Source organism: Agelaius tricolor, unplaced genomic scaffold (genome assembly GCF_023055355.1).
Source record: "Agelaius tricolor isolate 1412-34295 unplaced genomic scaffold, bAgeTri1.0.p SCAF_5, whole genome shotgun sequence".
Classification (NCBI taxonomy): Eukaryota; Metazoa; Chordata; class Aves; order Passeriformes; family Icteridae; genus Agelaius; species Agelaius tricolor.
Genome location: NW_027269265.1, coordinates 46724439 through 46744931, shown reverse-complemented (window position 1 = coordinate 46744931; position 20493 = coordinate 46724439). Strand labels below are relative to the sequence as shown.

The following is a 20493-nucleotide window of genomic DNA, read 5'->3' as shown; positions in this document are numbered from 1 at the left end:
GCAGAACGAGCTGTCTGCATTTGTATATCTTGGGCTATATAGCAAGAAGTCTGATTGCTGAAGCCAGGTTGCCATGGTGAAATGATTCCCAGCAATTAAAGCACAGCTCCATCCTGAAAAGCAACTCTGTGCAAGCTATGTTGTGAAATCCTGCATTTACAAGGCCATGAGGTTTCCAAATCAAATTTGCTTGGTTTAGAAATAAAAAGGTGGCTTTGCAGTGTTCCAACTCTACAAACCTCATCAGGGTTGGGACATAACAGTGCCTTCAGTGATTTATGTGCTCTGGTGGTGAACTCCCTCCCCACAAAGGTGCACCACAGGGTACTGGATGTGCTCATCTGGAGATAACAGGGCTCTATCAGAGTAGCCAGGAGGAGCAGTTGCTGCCAAAACCTGAATTTAATAGTGACGTATAAGTCAGAATAACTCTGTGTTCCAATAGGAGATTAGAGGATAATAAATCACTGATTAAATTAATAAACATATCAGAAAAAACACAGGGAATAGATTTGTTAATTGAGAATTTTTTGTGGTTTTATTACAGTACATTAAATTTTCCTTTCAATTTGGAGAGTTTAAAAACTTTAAAAGAGAGATAAAACTTTTTTTTCCATTACATTGTTTTTCCTTGTTCTCTGCAGGTAGTATTTCTGGCCTCCAGAGTTTCAAATTGTCAAATTGAAAAAATACTGCTCTTAATATAATAACAAACCTGACAGATCTATATTTGTCTTCCTCAGTGAAAAAGATGTTAAAAGCCGCTCCAAAACTTGCTTTCAAATCTTGGTGCAGATCACTTGTTCTCAAGGCTCTGTGGGTGACCTTTACACTGCAGCACGTGTAACAACCAGGCTCTGCCATTGTCTGCTTTCAGTTGAGAGTAAATTTTCTCCTTTCCCTGTGTGTTTTAATTAGAGAAACATGAGGTATGTTGTAGATCTCTGCCTTGGACTGCAGTATTTTTTGTTTTAGAGAAGGAACTATTTATCTTTGCTGGTTTCCAAAGGTCCTTGGAGAACTAGCTGAGATGTAAACATTTCACATGTGCAGATACCTGTGCTGAAAGGAATCCTGGCCCTGCTGTGTGGCTGCAGTATGGGAGGATATTTAACAGTGGAGGCTGCTGAGGAAGCATTTGTGTTGCTTGAATTCTAATGGCATTTTTCCTCTAAGGGAGGCAAGGATACAGGAGCATCCTTATCTTGGTATTGTGTATGGGCCTGATGGGTTTGGAGTGTTTGCCTGGGGACTGAAATGAGCTGTGTGTTAACAAGACAAAGCCCAGACGACAGCTCCAGCCTGCATTTTCAGCTGATGAATGGCTGGGCAGAGATGTCCTAAAGAGTCAGCATGGAGTGGCCTCTCCTGTCCCCACACCGGGGATTTGGGGTTTGTTCTTTCTGCTCAGTTTTGGCTTCCTTTCAGACAGTTTGCCAACTGGAGACTTAAAAAACAACAAAAACAATAGCCACCACTCCATGTCATTCCCAGGCTCAGGACTTGGGCACCTCTGACTCAGTTCTCTGCTGTGTGGTTTGTTCTAAGCATTGAGTAAATTAATTGTTACAACACTTAGTCTATGACCTACTGAATCTCTGTTACCACAGACCTTATTTGGCTCCATGTAGAGATGTTGAAAGTAGGAAAAATTAGTCCTTTTTATTTCCTATTCCACAAATTACCAGAAATCTGGATTGTAGTAAATTGCTGAAGAAAAGAAACTCGCTGAGCCTTCGTGCTGGCACCTCCTGATTGGGATATGTGAGGGCTTTTTGCCACCAAGGTAAAAGAGAGCATTTCAAAATGAAGGACAACTGCATATTGCTTGGATAATTTTGTTCCTTCTAGTGAATTGTTTCATTTAAATGATATCACTGGCTCCTAGAAAAAAGTAATCTGTTTGTTTCCCGTTGGACATGGCTTCCCTGGTGTCCCAGTTGTGTTATCTGGAGGGGAACCTGGAGAGGGCAAGGACTCTGCAGTCAGGAAACTGGAAACCTCTGTTGAGTCTGGGGGAGGAGTTCTGGCAGGTAGGCCCAGGGAAGAAAGGGAGAGCTCCAGTGTTCCACCACAAGAATGCACTGTGCACATTTTTGTAGCATTAGCTGAGCTGCGGCGTGCCTGGCCCTGCCTCTGCAGCCTTCTTCCCAGAGCTGCATTGGAGACAAGCTGGGGGACCCTGGGCACCAGCAGCCCCTGGGAGTTGCTGTGCCTCTGAGACACCTCTGTGGGCAAACACCCAGCTTGTGCTGGGAGATGCTGCACCAGGGAAGTAAGAAGAATCATAGCTCTTTGGGATGGAAAAGACCCTTGAGGTCATTGAGTCTGCCATTAAACTGTATCCACACATCCTAAATACTTCCAGGGATGGTGACTCCACCAGTTCCCTGGGCAGCGTGTTCCAGTGCCTGATAACTCTTTGGTGAAGAAATTTTTTCCTAATACACAGCTCTGAGGCCATTTCCTTTTGTCCTGTCTATTGTCACCTGGGAAAAGAGACCTTTTCTTGCTGCAGCCTCCTTCCAGGTAGTTGTAGAGAGTGGTGAGGTAGCCTGAGGCTCCTTTTCTCTTGGCCACACAGCCCCAGCTCAGTCAGCTGTTCCCTGTAAGACTTGTGCTCCAGCCCCTTCACCAGTAGGTGGTGGGTGGGGAGTCCTACAGAAGGGCCTGATGTGCCAGACGTGGCATGGTGCAGGTGCCCCCTGTTCTTGCTTTTCCAGCAGCACCAGCTGGAGCTCAGTCTGGCCCTACAGAATGTTTTGGGCTTTCTGTTGAGAAGCAGCATTATGAAATAATGTTATGGCACTTGTCATCCTTAACATGCCTGCCATGCCTTGGCACCGACTGTTTACAGCAGAGCATCCGGAGGCCAAGCAAAGATTCCCTTTTAAGGCAAAGAGCCACTATGAGAATCCCAAAGAAAAAGTTTCCCTGGCATGTAGGGTACATTCTTCTTTCCTCCTCCTCTTAAATAAACTATTAGTAACTTTTAAAAACAGAACAAAAATGAAGAAGCAGGGCCAGAAATGCTGCCAAAGATGCTTTATGCTGCGCAGCCCCCTTAGACCTGTGCAGCAACCAAGCCCTGGAGCTGACCCAGGGCAGGAGAGGGGAAGAATGAAGCTGAGATCAGAGAGGTCTGTCAGAGACCTGTGGCAGGAGGAGATTGGAATGGAGGCTGCTGTAAAAAGCTTGGTCTCCTTCCCTTCTGCAGCGCTGGAGAAAAGCACCGTGCACAGCAATCTGAGAACAATTGCACTGAATGCTGCACTGGGATTTGGACTTGCTTTCCAATACCTTGCACAGCTTCCTTTCCCATGCTGATGTTCTTTTCTTTCCCAGTCCTGAATGTGGATGTGTACATCCAGGATTTGTGTTCTGGGTGTGCTGTCACGTGGCATTTCCAGCTGAAGACTAAGCAGTGATCTGGGTTAAAACAGGGCATGGGATTGCAGAAAAACCTCCAGAGGTGCTAATCTTGTGCTGTTTCAAAGAAAGAGGGGAAATACAAACATCATCTCTAGCAGTGTTCTCAAAGAAAGGGCAGCTTGACTGATGTTTGAGGAAGCTGTTATTCCCCTTTTTGTGCATGCTGTACAAGTATAAACAAAGACACTGAATTACCAAGAAGGGATTTAAGTTCTGTAGCCCTTCTAAGTTCTGCAACCCTTCTAAGTTTCCAATTCTTGCTCTTAACTGAGGAGAAAAGGCAATGGGCTGCTGGGTAGGAAACTGGACAGCCTTCAAGAGTTTGTTCCTGACCCGTAAGAACTGGCATAACCTGCTTCTTCATTGTTCTTGTCACTTGGACTCGTAAATTGCAGCTCATAAAACTGTTTCCTTCCTGCTATGAATGGGTTCAGGACTCCTGTGCTTACGCAGAGTGTTTGTAACCAGAAATTAACCAATAATTTCTTTACAGTAAAGGGCCAGTAAAAAGCCTATAAAGGTAAAAAGTATATCTGTGAGCAGCTGACCTGGTTTACCTTACAAAGCTGTAGCCTTCTGTGCATGGCTGAAATCACTGTGTTTTTCCTTTCTGCAAAGGGAGTGTATTAGAGGAAGAGACCTTGAATATTGGAATTTTTTTGCCTTAATTCCCTCTTCTGTTCCTCTCGCATCCCCTTTGACTCCCTAGCCAAAGAAGGGAAGAGGAGAGAAGCTAAAATGCAAACATCCAGTACACCTTTAATTCTGAATTCTAAGCCCTTATTCACTGGAAGAATAAAAACAGTGTTCATAAAGTTTGGCCTGAAGGGCACTGCTCCAATGTTGTCTTACTGCCTCTCCAGTTTTGTCTTTTAAGAAGCTAATCCCTATCCTTAGAGTGCCAAAAAAGTGGGTTTTGGTAGGATTACTTCACTTTATAACACTTCATATAGGATGCGTATTTTGAAACACACCACTTCAAAAAGACATTTTAAAATTGCATGATAAAAACTCAGAGGCCCAGATAGTTTGAGATATCAGCTAGTTCAGTGTGTAGAGTGTACTTGGAATATGGTGTTGCTGTTACAGACAGTAATCTATGTAAAATGTTCTAGTTGGGAGTGCACCATTTAAACCCCAAACGTTTTCAGATTGTGAACTATACAAATTGTAAAATGCAAGCCAAGTTACTAGAAAATAACCCCCAAACCTTTGAGTGTTGTTTTTAATATAATTTTGTAATATTTCTGTGGGCATCTTTGGTTTTGATGTTCCTTAAAACAGTTTTTTTCTTTTTGTGTCATTTTTTTGTGTGCATTGCTGTGGACTGCAGGGCTGTACTCTCACCAACACTAATGGAATATGTCACAGCTGGATTGACAACAGTGTAGACCTGCTCTCTTCTGAATTTGTGGGAATTGCTAGGATTATAGCAGTTAACCTTGTGTAAGGCATAGGGTCAGTTGCTAAAAAAAGCCCACAAAATCCCACCACATTAATCACAAAATATGTGTCTTTGTCCTATAAGGTTCGTGATCCATGGTGATTTTCATCCTCACAGACTTGAGATGGCTTGTGAGTTTTGAAGTTTGTAAACAGAGACAGATTTGCCATGTGAGGCCTGTCAGACCTGTTCTGTAAATTTTCCAATGGAAATTGGAGTGTTTGAGATTTGGTTGGAATCTGAAACTGGTGCATGATCCAGAGGGAGTGATGGGAGTTTTACCTGCAGCTCTGGTCATCACCACTATAGGCTTTTAAAATAACTTCTTTAACTTTCTAAAGTTACTTTTACTTCTATTTTAATATGCCAGATTAAAATGAGAAAACCCACTGCTAACATTTCCTTCCATAAGGAAAAGTAAACAGCCATTCATCCCAAGAACAGTTAGTTTGGTGTGGAGGATGGAGAAGGGGGATCAAAGTATCATCAGTTGTCCTTGGAGAGATTTCAGTTTCAGATGCAATGTGAGAAGCTGCACAGCTTGCTGGGGACAGCAAGAAATTATTTTAGCTGTGCTGGTTTGCTCTGGAAAAAAGGAATCCTGAACTGGTAGAGATCATCTAAAATAACATGGTCAGTTTAGGGAAGTTTGGCATTTAATAAATCATTAGTCTTCCCTCTGTATGATCAACCTGGGTGCCTGGTACAATTCTGAAGTGAACTACATCAGGTTATGAAGCACATCCACACTGGGATGTGGAGGCATTGAGTCCTGGTCCTTCTTCAGCTAAATCAGATTGCTTCATGTGTGCTTCTTTCCAAACAAACCACGTTGGTTTACACTGAAGCACATCTTTAGTATTTGTACCATGAATCAGCTTTGAACCTTACAGACAGAGTCTGCTCTGAAATGGGAGTAACATTCCTCAGAATGGTATTAAAACTAAACCTTGATGGTGTTTTGAAGATGCTCTGAAGTGCAGGGTTTTTTTAAACCAAGAAATTACTGAGCATCTGATCAAGAAGGAAATGACAGAGAAAGATAAGAGGAGGATCATTAATAACTGACATGGGATAAGAAAGCAAGTTGGGAAATTGGCAATTTTCTTTGATCTTAACAAAGCAGTTAGACTGGGGAAAAAATCATCAGTGGGGCTGTCACTTGGTGGAATGTCTTCTACCTCTCTTTCTCCAGTGAAATCCAGGCAAACTTGCAGCTCATGTGTGTTCTGGCTGGACACAAGGCTGAGTGTGGCAGCCCTGCTAGAAGCATTAGTGTTGTACAGTCTTGGCCTGGTGCCAGTTTGCGGAACCTTCTTCCAAGATTTCAGGCAAGCCATCTCTCTTCTGCCATTTCCCATCACTTTTCCCTCTCTGAAATTTATTTTTGGGTGTGACTTGGCCTGTGGCATCACATTGAATTGAGTGCCTAAAACCAGAGGCAGACCTAGCCCGGGAATTGTCTGTGGAATTAGTTTGTAGTCTGGTTTGCCTGTCAGTAAAAACTGTGTAGTGCTGTCTCGTTGGGTTCCCTAAAGATATTTCTTTCCTTAGGTAGCATTTAAGTACTGATAGACAGGACTTGTGGACAGCTGTAATCCACCAAACTGCTGCATAACAGCTACTTCTGCAGCTGCTTGGGTGATACAGTTGATGTGGCATGGACATGTTAAGACAAATTTAGCAGAATTCTCTAATTTTTGAAGAAAGACTCATGTAAACTTTAATCAGGACTTGAAGTGCCTATAGCTGTGTTTGGAAAATTCTGCTCTTTTTGCGGTCTTAGATGACACTTAGTTATGTTTTCCAATAAACAGTCATTTGCAGGTGATGAATTTTGATGTTTCCTAAAGAGAACAGTAAAACTACTGTTCTTGACATTTTTTTTATTTGTGTACTTTAAACATAAAATGAAAAATTAAGGAAGGCATCTTGAACGAGAAGATCTTGCAAAAAGGAGGTAATGGATGTTTCACTTTGTGCCTTTGGAGTTGAGTCCAGCTGGTGTTTTCTTAAGAGGTTTTTGAAACAGCAGTGAGCTTGGATGTAGGCCTGAGCAGAGGGAAGGAAGCTTATTCCTGAACTTTGCACTATTTGGTAATCCTGGTGGTTGGGAACCAGCTTTGGTTTATGTGGAATATGGAAGTATTCTTGGTTGATTCTTAATCATATGTAATTGTGTTTCTAAAACAGGTTTTTTTTTCATACTGCTGTATGCTCCAGCTTTGTAAGTTTAAAAAGAAAATACTTTACACTATGGGCTGGTATTGATAGTTCCCAAACTAAAGCTACAGTTTTACAGCCTAGATTGAGCATGACTCAATTAATTTGAGTAAGTCACTAGAATCTAAGTTCTGCCTAATTGGAGAGGGATACATGCCCCAGTTCAAAATGACATTTTTAAGGCTAGTTTTTTTTTTTGTTTGTTTTGTTTTTTTTTTGTCAGTTTGTACTTACAGTACTGGGGCCATGTAGTGTCCCAGCTGCACTGCATGCAGGTTATGGAAATGCACTGGTGTAAAAAATTGCTGTGGCCTCAGAAGCTGCAAAAGGTTAACAAGATGTTTGTGCTGCACAGGGCAATTTGACAGTCAGGTTTCAGTGGTGTGAATAAATCCTTTAATAGCGGTGATTCTGGGTATTTTGCAGGTTCTGTGGTGATACCCAAGAGGTTTTTTATAAAACTAGCCAAAGCTTTGGATAGGGGCAGAGCATGGGATTCTTCAGGAAGCTTTTGTTTGGTGCTTCAGTTCCAGCACAAGGCAGTTGTGGAAAGACTTACACAATCTATTTAAATAAAGACTCCAAGTGGCTGCGTGTACTGATCCAATAGAGAATTGACATTTGTGTGAAAATGAGAGGCTTTGGATTCTGCCAAAGGACAGTGTAGTGTTGTTTGCAGCAGCAAACTTGTGAAATATATTTAGTGTTGAATTTTTGTTTATTCTCTTGAAATGGGGAAGAGATGCTGCAGTGAGGATGAGGCACACCCCACCCATTCCCATGTGATGGAAGGCTTGCCTCAGTCTCGTGTGTCTTTCTTCCTTCTGTGGTTTCCCTCCACAGCCTGACTCTGACAGACTGTCTTTGACCTCTTTGTCTCTCTCTTCCCTCCTCCTCCTCACAGAAGACTGCTCTTAGCTGATGTGGCACAGCCCTAACCTGGGGCCCTTGGTTTAATTATCATGAACTACAGCAAAGACAGAAACTCTATCCAAACTACTTCTCACTGATAACTTTTTTCCCCGAGTGTGGTTAATGCGGTTTGTCAAACCAGTCTCAGAAGCTGAAGGTATTTTCTGCATGACTGTTACTAGAACTATAATTTAACTAAAAAAAAATCAATTTATCCTTGAATGCCAGAATCCTGGCCCCCTCCCTCCCCAGCCAAATGAAACCCAGAAACCACTAAATGTAGCAAATGCAAGGGTTTGAAGACAGAAATAGTCTGACAACCAGGAACTGTTATCTAACCGAGTAACCCCTCTGTATTAAGAGCCTTGCACTGAGGAACAACTGATTCTCATGTCCTAAAACATCCTCTTGTAGAGCAGCTATGAGAATTAGTCCTTTAGTTTGGTTTCATTCTGTCTTTGTATTCTTTAGAAAGATGTTCCATGTTGTATTATTTAAAAAGATGCCACAGGCATCCCCTCTTAAACCATGAAGCCCACCTTTCTCATTAACATTGGAATGAAAGTGTGACCATCTGTTCCCTGCCAGACACCTGCAGTGCTTTCTGCACATCTCTGTAAATGCATCATGGGGCTGCAAGGGTATATCGTGCTGCTGTCACCAAGCTTTCCTCATGGTGGCCTTTCTGACATCCCTCTAGTCTTAATTTACAGTTTAGAGAGACGTGTGACAAGACTCAACACAAGTTTAAGCCAGTGAGCACTGGCAGTGCTGGTGACCAAAGTTAAAGTGCTGCTTTCCTGTGGAAGGCACAGCTCAGTCCTCTGCCTGCTCCAGAAGGGATTATGTGGATGATGAATCTTTTTGAAGATGGGTTTAATAAACAGATCAGTAAAGAGCCCATGAAGAGAGAAAACTGAGTGATCATATTTCCTTTAAGAAGAGCACTGAGACTTCAAACACCATTCCAGGAAAGATGTGTATCACATCCTCACAGCAAAAATTAAGCCTGCATGTATCTCAGACAGGAACACAGCTGGAAGATTATTTAAGTGTGTTAAGAGCCAAAATGTGAGGTCTGTTTCCTTTGGATGAGATCTCAATGAGTTTTGACAGCAAACTTAATGCAGTCATCTGCAAAGGTGGGCTTGTCTTGACTTTACAGAGCCTTAAAAATCACTTCAATGAAGACAGCCTGACATTCAAAAAGAACTGGCATTTCTTCCTTATTTTTACATCATAATGGACAGCAAGTATTGTCCTATGATTGTGCCTCACCATTAAATAGCTCTTCCATCTCTGCTTAGGTGGATTTTTTAACTGTAGGAACACATGGATGTTTGATCACATAGCCTAAAAGACCAAAGTGCTTGACCCACTGTCCTTCCTACCAAATCCCTGGTCCAGGGTTGGGTTGAGAGTCTATTTAAAAAACAAGTGAGAGGAGCACTAGTGATTACAGCAAACGCTTTACAGATGAGAGATGAGAAGTCACAATATGCCATGGAGATAAATGTCTTGTATGGCATGTGGTTTCTGTGCTTTTATAAGTCCAAATGGGAGGTTATTTCATAAATGCATTCGGTTTCCAAGGGTTTTCAGGAAAACATGAACTCAGCTCTTTCTGTCCCAGGTAACCCTAGAATTGAGAAAACAGGTATTTTTGTCTTATCACTGCTTTTAGCTGGAGTCACAGATGTTCACTTAAGGAGGCTTCTGTTAGGGCTGGAGAGCAGGTAATGCTGTAGGCTCTGAAGGAGCAGCACCAGCTTTTCCAGCTGTCTTCTTGCAGGGGCCAGATTTGCTGTTTCTCAGACTCCTGTTCTGCAGGTGAGCAGGAACTGCCCATGTGAGCACCAACACAGCAGGTTGTTGGTGCTCACATGGGCTCCTGCAGGCACAGAGCTTGTCACCACTGTTCACAGGCCTGAGGAGAGACCAGTGCTCTCCCAGGAGTTTGCAATCTCATCTGGCCAAAGGGCAGGGGAGATGGAGCACCAAAATGAAGCTGCTGGGGAAGGGAATGCAGGAGGAGCAGTGTAAAGGCAAATACAGGAGTTTGGATGAACCAGCTGCTTTCAGGTTTCTGTAGCTGTTCAACAGTAGAACTAACCCCACTTCTCTCTTTTTTAATCTTTTGCAGGAAGTCCAAGGGAAAGCCAAATGGTAAGAAGCCAGCACCAGAAGAGAAGAAACTTTACCTAGAGCCAGAATACACAAAATCCAGAATTACCGACTTCGAATTTAAGGAACTAGTGATGTTACCACGGGAAATAGACCTCAATGAGTGGCTTGCCAGCAACAGTGAGTATTATGTTCATACAGCTCTGAGCTTGCTGTCCATCCTCAAGAGGCCATTCATTCACTCTTTTTGCTGTTTTCAGTGCTTAGAGAAACACTCAGTGACTATTTATGCTTACTGTGTAATGCATGTCATTATACCTTGAGTGGTAATTAAGCTGTCTCATGCACAGCCCAGCTGTGCTCAGCAGCATGAAAGCCTTGATGCATTTCCTCCTTCCAGCCTCCTCCCTGTGGCACTGAGGGCACTGCAGTTTTGGATGCTCTTTGCAGAACCATCAAGATCCCCGTTGACTGCTTGCTAAACTGGCTGGTTCTGCATGTTTCTGACTCCAGCTACTGATCTTCCAGAAGCATTGTAAAAATGGAGTTTCTAAAGACTTATATGTAAAGCAACTTAGGCCTAAAGCCAGAAGTTGTGAAGTCTTTTGGTCAGATTTTTTCCTCCCCACTCCTTCCAAATCTTGGTTGAATTATATTCAACAGTAGACAGGCTGAAATTCAGAGTTGTGACCAGCTACTGTGACTGAATGCTGGCCCTGTGCACTTCAGCCATGACCTGCTGTACTTTGGTGGGCTGCTACTGCCTGTCCTCACCTGCATCTGTGGCCCACTCTTGTTTATGTTTTCAACAGTGTGTGGTAGAAGCAAGAAACTGCTTTAAACTGCACCCTAGGAAAGTTTATAGACACTCATTAAGAAAAAGTGAGGTTCCCCGTGAGAAGTATTAAGAAGTTAAATTATCTCAGGAGATTTTTAAAAATAGAAGTGTACTAGGTTTCATGCTGCTTGTTTTTACAAGGAGACATGTTTTGGAAACTAATAGTGCTGTTTTCTAGCCACTGTAGATTTTAAGTCTGACTTCAAAAGAATGTAGCAAATTGTTTGCCTTCAGCTTATAGCAGAGTATTCTACTGTAAAGGTGAGGCTGATGACGGAGACACTTTCCAGTCTTGCTGCTTTGTGAGTAATAAGAGCTAATGCATCATGGTGCTTTCATCTTAAATCAAAACAAGAGCTTTCATTCTGTGTACCTCTTTGTTTTGCAGTTCATCATTAGGCTCATTTAGCTAAATCATGTTTAAATTTGTATGCAAGCTCAAGACTGAGGTTGTTTCACTTGCTGTATTTAAATAATTGTCTGGAGGATAACCAATGTTTGAAAGTATTTTACTTCTGAATTTCTTTACTTTGTTTATTTTTCAGCAACAACTTTCTTTCATCACATCAACTTACAGTATAGTACAATCTCAGAATTCTGTACAGGAGAGTCATGTCAGACCATGGCAGTGTGCAATACGTAAGTCAGTATTTTCGTTTGTTACATGTGCAAGGTTTCCATGTCTTCAGAGTCTCCTGGGGGAGGATATTGGTATTGGATGGCACCGGGCAAGTGTTTTACAGCAGGTCTCTACTTGTTGAGAATGTGTCAGCTGTGCATCCTCTTCTCTCCCTCCAGCAGGGAAGTGTGATGGAAATCTGTTTTTGTGGAGGACTAGGAGGAGGAGAATCTCTGAGTGCTCTAAGCTGGCTTTATAAGGTCAGATCAGAGAGGCAAATGACCATGTGTGTGCTTGGGGGAGAGGGAAAGGAGGGTGTTCAGGAAACTTCTTTGTCTGACCATCCAGGAGCCACTGTGGCAGTCAGTCATGAGCTGGGATCAAAGCCCCTTCACAGCTACACACTCCACACTCAGACCAGCTTTTCTCACTGGCTTGACCCAGGTTTTCCATAGCAGAGTCTCGGATATCCAGATCCTTAAAATTAACTTGGTACAGTAACTAAATAACCTCATAACAGCTCAATCCAGTGCCTCCAGGGAGGGGCCCCAAACAAAGGGAATTCTGGGCCTTTATAGTCTCACAGTTGAAAAAGCCTGAGTGAGTCTTGGGGTTGTCAGCTCCTGCTGTGTCTCTGAGTGTCACCTGGCTGGGTCACAGGTCCCCATGTCCTTTGCTGTGCCCCTGCCATGCAGAGCTCAGCCCTGAGCCTGCAGTGCAGCTGTACCTGCACAGAGTGTGCTTCTGAGCAAGGGCAGGGCAGGACTGTCTGTACTGGTCACAGTGCTGGGTTCCAGGGAAGGCAGGGCAGGAGAGGTGAGTTGTGAAAACCTCAGAGGGTGCTTCTGAGAGCTGGAATGCTGACACAGCTCCAGGCTGCTGGTGGATAACCTCTAGCCTGACATGAGCCACAGGCTCTCTGCCTGAGCCCCTGGGCACAGAGGACACAAGTGCCAGCTTTGCAAGAGTAAGGAAAACTTTTGGTTTGGCATTTTTCCGCCTCTAGAACTTAGAAGACTTTAACATGGACTAGCAGTTAGTTCTGGAAGAAAGCTTTGTAGTGTTACTGGACAGTGTCAATAGCAGAAAAGTTACAATAAACTTCTGCTCCTGATGAGCACAGTCCAACGTGGTGGAATATGAGATCTAGTCAAGTATGAATATGCCTGTTGTGTTTTGGGTTTTTTTCCCTCCAACATGTGTTGATAGTCCTTTTCTTCCCCCTTCTTGCATTTCCTGGGATTAATTTACTTGAGATGGATTTTAAAAGAGATGACTGGGCAGTAATGTCATAGTACATCAAACAACATCCCAGGGAATGTATGCAACAGAACCTCTATTTTGTATCTCTGACAATCATTACATAATTCTTAGAAGGAAAGCCTTGCTTAATGCACTGGTCTATCTTGTAGACTTGAAATGAATATCAGGGGCTTTCTTTGAGAGCACTTAAAAGCATGCAAAGTGTATGGAGGGTATTTTTGCATGTAGAAGGAGGAATGATAACTGTGTCAGAGAGTTAAAGGCCATACTAGAGACTTTGAAAGCAAGCTGGAGGAGAAGGTAATAAATCTCTGCTGTACCCAGATTTTATCAAAAGGAGACAGCCTGTCTCTAAATAAGAAATGGTGAGCAGTAAGATGAGTGTTTTGTTGATTCTTGTTCCCAAGCATGCTCATGTTTAAATTCCTGATGTAGCACTGGCAGTCCCAAGCACAGAGTTCAGCTGTTTATCCCCTTGGCTGGTGGGAAATAGTGGCTGAAAGGAGGTGGTGATTGGGAACCTGCATTAGTGTTGCTCCATTCTGCTCTAGTGAGCCTTTAACAAGAGTTTTCTGTAAGCACCTTGTGCTGCAGAATAAAGAGAGGAAGTGCCTGTAGGCAACTGCAGCTGTAGCCTGTATTTTTAGTGGTAGGGACTGATAGCAGAATGTTCCTATCCTTTGTTTTGGAAAACTGAAAAATTGTGCTATTTGGAAATAACAGGAAGCATGTCTACACTTGGGTGAAGCACTTGAAATGGCTTGTGTGTAGCTAAATCATAACAACCTGAGTACCTTCCTGTACTTGGGGGCAGGTGGCTGATTCACATCTGCAAACAGGAGGCTGCTTGCTTCTAGCAAATGTGTGGGTCTGTGAAAAAGCCACCAAGGTGAGATCAGCTGCCTACACACCTCAGCACAGTTCAGCTCTGTGGGCCCCTTTCATAACTCTGTTCTCCAAATCCTGATCTTTTTGTTCTGCCTTTCCTAGCTCTGGTTAGCTGAGGATGTGCTTGTTGTGTTGGAGAAGCACCAGTTGCTGTGGCTTATTGTGCCTTGGACCTGTCTCCAGTGTTTAAAGAGAGACACCTGAACACAGGTGTGAGTTGCTGATTAACCTGATGGACACTCCAGGCTTAGCCTTCTGTGGCTGTGATCTGTTTGTTGCTTTCCTTTGGAATAAAATAGCATCTGGCTATGTAAGATTGCCATAGAATTGCAGTAGCTTGGAATTTAGGTGCAGTTTGCCATTGTTTCCCTTGCTGATTTCTTGGGTAGTTCCATATGAAAGTCTTCATTCTGTTCCACTTTTATATTTTCCCTGCTGAGTACTTTATTATACATTTTGGATCACATCATTCTGGTCATGCCTAAGAAAGGCTTTTTTTATTTATGGTTGAGATGTTCAAGTAACTACTAAGAACTGGTTGCTTGTCAAGTTACTTGACATTCAGATTGCACTGCAAGTACCCAGTCCTACATTTAAAGTATTTGCTGGCACAATAAGCACTGGTTGAAGTTAAATATTTGAGGTAAGGTTTTAACATCTGAGAGAAGCTGCAGCCAAGTGACAAACTGCAGACAGATGCAGCTTTCAGCCCTCTGTCAGATACATGAGATAGCACAGCCATCTGCACACAGCAAGGAGGAGAATTTCTGCTTATGGTCACTAGGAGACATCTGACCAAAACTTAGTCTCAGTGTAGAACAGATGGAAGCATTTGCTGGCAAGGTGGGATAATGCCAAGAGAAATACCATGATGGCCAGTTATCCTCAAACTTTAATGAGGGTGAATGAATACAACTTTGAGAATTACTTAATTTTGCTCATTAATGTGTTTATCACTTGTTGTAAAGCAGGTACTATATTTTAACATGGTGTTTACTATTAAAATTTAGTATGCTTTATAGCTTATTATTACACAAACCAGCTTTAAAGCACCCTGCACTATAAACTGGTTTTCTAGCTGACATTTAGGTAAAACTCCTCAAAGTGCTGCAGTGAGTGTAATAAATAAGAGCTTGTGTAAGTGCTGTACTTAAAAGGATAAGTCTACAAAACTCCTGAGGCAGAAATGAAGAATGAATGCAAACTTTCAGGAAGCCCACCTTGCAAAATGTTTTTGTCCAGTGAAATCCCTTAATTGTAATGCTTATCACTCTTTTTTTCTAATCTTAGTCTCCTTTCTCATGTTTATCTTGCCCTTAGTGTCTCTGCATAGGGAGAGGATTTCCTTCTAGAGTGCTTAATTCAAATTTGTAAGTTTTACATTTCCCCAGCTATATGATTTTACATGATGCCTTCTTTCTCTTCTCTGCCATCCAAACACTGCAGGGAAGTGGCTGTGTGCAGCCCTGTGAAGCCATCAGAGCTGTTCCAGCTGCTCACAAGCACTATACTCCTGCCTCTGGCTTTCTATCCTGCTTTCTTCGTGTTGCCCGTTTTTTGGTATTTCTACCAGGACTGTCTCTCCTCCTTTTCCAGGGAAAATAATTCCCACTGTATATGCTTTTCCCTCCTTCCAAAAGCCTTTCTTGTATATTGGTGTAACTCCTGTTCAGCCCTGGATTCTGTGTCATCAACACCAGCCCAGAATGTTTTAGAGGAAAAAGGATAAAGCACATAGATATATTAAGATGCAGTATTGTGATTTCATTTGTGATTTCACATGTGTTATGCTTCATTATTTGCATCACAGGCTTTTTTCTCTGGTAAACCCATAGTCATTTCTCCCTGGGATTTAGAATGGAGCTGCAGATTCCTCATAGTCTCCGTACTGGGGAGATTTAAATCTGCAGTTTTTGAAAAGTGCCCTTAAGTCTCATCCTCTTGTCCTTTCTGCTTCCCATCCATTCCCTAATATGGGACTGTGCTGTCCCAGTGCCAGTGGTGGAATGCAATTAGGCTTCTGTGCCCAAGTGAGCCCTTGCATGGCCCCAGAGCGCTGCTGTCCTGTTCATGGAGATAACTGCAGCGTGGGTGGAAGCCATGGACCAGGTGCGAGATGTTCATGGCACGTCAGGGGCTCCCTCCTCTCTTCCCTGAGAGCTGGGAAATCTGTTCAACAGCACCTGGAACGTGAGGAAAACACATGACTCTAATCAACAGGACAGTCCTTGTAGTTATCCCCTTACTGTTAATGATTCTTCTGTTTAATTCCACTTTTGCATAATAATTTCCTAATTTTCAAGGAAAGGCAGGAAGACTGGGCAGTGGGATGCTAGAGCAGATTTATTCACTTACATGAGAATATAAGTGAACTTGTACAGTTGCCAAATTGTTTCTTTTGACTAAAATCCAATTATCAACACTCAGTTTAGCACCCAAGGGCAGCTCTAAACTGTGCTTTCTGTCTTGCAGTTGAGGAGTCCTGCAGCATGAGAGAACTGCTGGGGTAGAACAGTGCAACCTGCCTCTGCTCCTGGTGACAAGCACTGTCTTAAGACCCAGAATAAGGCAGAATTGCCTGAGTCTGTCTCTCTCTAGAGGAGTAGGCAAACAAGGTTGTGTTGGTGCACCGCATTGTGTAATTCCTTAGAGGTGGATTGTACAAAGGAAGTGAGCAGTGGTGAAGAGCACAGTCTGTGCCTAAGGGCCCAAGTGCTGGGTTTGATGCCTGACATAGCTCTGAAAAGAACTTTTGACTCCTACTGTTTTCACCCACTCACCTTTTTACTCAATTTTGCAGTCAATCCTTTTCTCTCTAGTAAAGGACAGAGTGACCAAATACTACATAGTGAAAAGGAGCTGAAAGAAAAATTCTAAAACCTTAATGTTTTCAGAACTACTTTGTAGTTACCTTTCCTCTCCTAACTTGAACTCCTCTACTTATTTCTGCAGCTTCCTCTTGTTTTCATATGGCTTGGGGCATGAACAGTAACAGTGTCATTGGGGAAGACCAGTACAATGGATTTCTTACCAGCCCTGTCATGATATAGGACTGTGTCTTGAGCTTAGACTTTCTGAAGAAAGTTCATAAACTGGAACTCGGGCCTCTTCTAATGTAACATAGGAATAAAAACTTGAAAAGTGTTTTTCTGAATTCTTTATCTGTAAAACATTTCTCTATGTCTGCCTAATCAAGTGGGTAGCTGCTCTCAGTAGCAGTTAGAGATGCTTTAATTAACCATGACTTTTTCTTAAAAAGGAACAAACATTTAGTTGTTTTGTAGCCTTCTGATTGTCTGTTAGCTGAAGGATGGCTGCAGTTAATCAAAATTTTTATGGCTAACAATTGAATTATGGTTGCTTTTGGAGGGCTAGTATCTCCTGGTAAGATGCAACAGGAATATTCACTGGTGGCAGAATCAGATGTAAATTCAGGTGTTTGGGGGAGTCTGTAACTGGAACCTAAGGAGCAGAGTTCACTGCTGGCATGGATGTGCAGAAGGGGCCCCAAAACTTCCCCCGGGATTGCATTTTGGAACACCTGAAATCACTGCCAGTGCTAGAGAGCCCCTGGCTGGGAAAGGTGGTGCTCTGGAGCCACCGTCTGACTGTTTCAAAGTATTGCAGTACAGAACTAATTTATGCTCTCTGACCTTAAGCATCAGAAGTTCATCAGTTCGTCACTATGCAATGTTGTTGCCCCTTAAATATAGTTCAGTAATGCTTTCCTGTACACTTCTACAGACTGTATGTAAACCTGTCATGGATAGGGAATTATCACCCCCTCAGCAGAACTCCTCCCCTTGCAGTCTTGTCAGCAAGGCTTTCTGTGCTTGGTGTTGCCACCTGCACTCTGGCCTAGACTGATAGGGAGAGACAAAATCGGCCAGCACAAGTTCAAGTTCTTTGATGCACAAAGAAGTGAGTCTCTTCTGTAGCAGCTGTTGTTTTGTGTTACTTGGGCAGAGCCCCTTGGAGAGGAGTAGCTGAGGAGCAGAGTGTGATGTGGTGACCCTGTCCCTTCTCTCCACAGACAGTACTACTGGTATGATGAGCGGGGAAAGAAGATCAAGTGCACTGCTCCTCAGTACGTTGACTTCGTCATGAGTTCGGTGCAGAAACTAGTGACAGATGAGGATGTCTTTCCAACAAAATACGGTATGGCTGCTGCCTGGGGCTCTTTGGGGTGCCATCAGTCAGCTGACAGTTGGCATTTGTCTGTGAATAACAGACAGCTTTCTCACTTTGGTCTGATGGGTTTTAGTTTGGTTTCTTTTGTAGTTTTGGTTGTTTGGGGTTTTTTTTAAGGAAGATTATAACTTTGGTTGATGGTTGCAGTAAAAGAAGACTTACCCTCTTAATGTGTGAACTAGGGTGAAAGTCTCACAAACCTGACCCCTTGGCCTATATCTCATCATCAGTACCTCTTTTTCTTCAGGCATTTTGAGATGATCTATCCTGGATTTATAGAGGATAAAATTCTGAAAACAGTCAGCATTTGTGTGTTCAATACAGTTTGTTGATAGCAAACTTCAACCTTTGTGTGCCTTTACTATTTCCATTAGAGCCTCAATGCATTAAGAAATGTGGGTAATAAATTGGATTGCAGCAATGAGGCTTGCTTTCTTTGCCCAAGGCTCTGCATTGTCTCTCATAGTGTTTGCAGTCTCCTTTTCCATACAAAGATTAAATAAGAATGTGATTTTTAGAGCTGAAAAGCAATAACAAAGTAATTTTATCTCAAATTTGTATCCTAACAAGATTGCTACATGCAATGCCTTTGGTTAAGGGGAAGAAAATAGAAACTCGAAGCTATTGTAGGTGGGCTTAATCAGAACTAAAGGCAGCTGGCTTCATGAGCCACTTCAAGAGGTAATTGGGAAACTAGGACATTACAATATAGAAAACATTAGGCTAGCAGCCTTTGCTTACAAAGGAGGTAGTTTCTTTCCTCTTTGATAGAATTTCAGCATGTTCAAGGGAACATGTTATATGAAGTTATGTACTAAATGTACTAACTGCCACACACCACCACGGTCCATGTACCTTGGCTTCCATTTTAGGATCTCTGAACTGGTGTTCCAGGGGAAAATCCACTCCTGGACAAACTAGATAAGGACACAGAAGAACCTCTCATTTTTACAGCCTGTAACTAAAAAGGTAGTGGCTTTAGAGAAGAACTACACTTGCTGCCTGATTTTTGAACCCTTATGGTTTAAAGTATAACTTCAAATGAAAATGCATAATACTGCCTTAGCCTTGTCCCCCAAATTCCTGTCAAAAGAGGGTGATATGACACAGGGCCCTCGGGTTGTTTGCTATGTAAGTTGGGCTGGTTGCTCTTACGCAGATGCTGCTGGGGGGCTGACAGTGAGCAGCTGGTGCTATCATGGTGTTTCTCCATCTTCCTTTCAGGCAAGGAATTCCCAAACTCATTTGAGTCCCTAGTGAAGAAGATCTGCAAGTACCTGTTCCATGTGCTGGCCCATATCTACTCCTCACACTTTAAGGAGACTTTGGCACTGGAGCTGCACGGACATTTAAACACACTCTACACACACTTTATCCTATTCATCAGGGAGTTCAACCTCGTGGACCCTAAAGAGACCACCATCATGGATGACCTCACGGAGGTCCTCTGCAGCAGCAGCGGGAGCAGCAGTAATGGGAGCGGCAACGGGAGCAGCAACAGCGCGGGAGCACAGAACCACGTGAAAGAGAGATGAGCCCTCCTCCTGGACCCAAACTAACATTGTGAACAGTATAATCTATTGTGTGTATGTGTATGTATATGTTCAGATATACATACCGGCATATACAGTGATGAAAGCTGACCGCAGAGATGCTGCCACGCAGGACGCGCAGTCGTACGGGGCTGTACGGAGCTTTGGGTTCATGCGCCAGCCGGCGAGAAGTTGCACCAATTTTATTTTATTTTCTGTCCACTCCTCCTTTTACCTATTCAGATGGATGACGAGTGCTGTTTTTAGAGAAGAGCCAAGCTTGAGAGTGGGGCCACTCTTGGTTTTTTTGTTTTGTTTTGGTTTTTTTTCCCCTTTTGTTTGGTTGGTTGGTTTTCTATTTTTCTTTCTTTGGTCTCGAGTGCAAGCCCTTTGGTCTTTCTAGGATGGTGGTCCTGCCATTTAAAAAGTATCTATTATATTATAAGAAGTAACTTTTACTTTGAAGTGGCTTAAAATGCAGGTTTGTTTGGGGTTTTTTTGGGAGGGGTGGGGGTGGTTTTTTGGTTTGGTTTTACATAGACTGCCCCTTACCCTGCCAAAAGCTCCCCCCCACTGAGTGCATCTTGCCCTTTGTTAGCTTGGAATGGGAAGAAACTCCTGGCTTGACTAGAGTAGCAACTAGGAGCTTGCTACATGTTGAAAGTGGGCAAGATTCTCCAGTTGTCCCATCTACTCCGTCACAAAGTGTGAACGTGCAAGAGGATCCACAAACCTTTCTGCTTATTGCTCCTACAACATATATACTCTTTTCTCTGCTCCCCTGCCTCTTCTTTTCCCAGGCACACCTGCACAGGTGACAGGAGTAGGATCACTGCAGTCCAAAACCATGTGCAAGAGTCACCACCATTTGCTTTCCCTTGAACAGAGGCCCGGGGAGGGGGGGAGAAGGGTATACTGAGTCAGTCACCGCCTGTGCTAGAAAGATGGCTGTTGGCATAAAATTATATTGTTGGCTTATTTTAGTTCATCTGTTCTATAATAATAAAAACAAATCTATCAGCCACAA

At 42.9% G+C, this 20493-nt stretch overlaps 1 protein-coding gene across 3 annotated transcripts in view; it reads left to right on the top strand.

Moving 5' to 3' along the window:
* Window positions 1–20493, top strand: part of MOB2 (MOB kinase activator 2) — a 109271-nt gene extending 88778 nt beyond the window's left edge. For all 3 annotated transcript variants that reach the window (XM_071427731.1, XM_071427730.1, XM_071427729.1), the window contains exons 2-5: window positions 10155–10315; window positions 11519–11612; window positions 17777–17901; window positions 19159–20493. In XM_071427731.1, the coding sequence (XP_071283832.1) occupies window positions 10155–10315; window positions 11519–11612; window positions 17777–17901; window positions 19159–19469 (691 nt within the window). In that variant the 3' untranslated portion in view covers window positions 19470–20493. The remainder of the gene's footprint in view (window positions 1–10154; window positions 10316–11518; window positions 11613–17776; window positions 17902–19158) is intronic.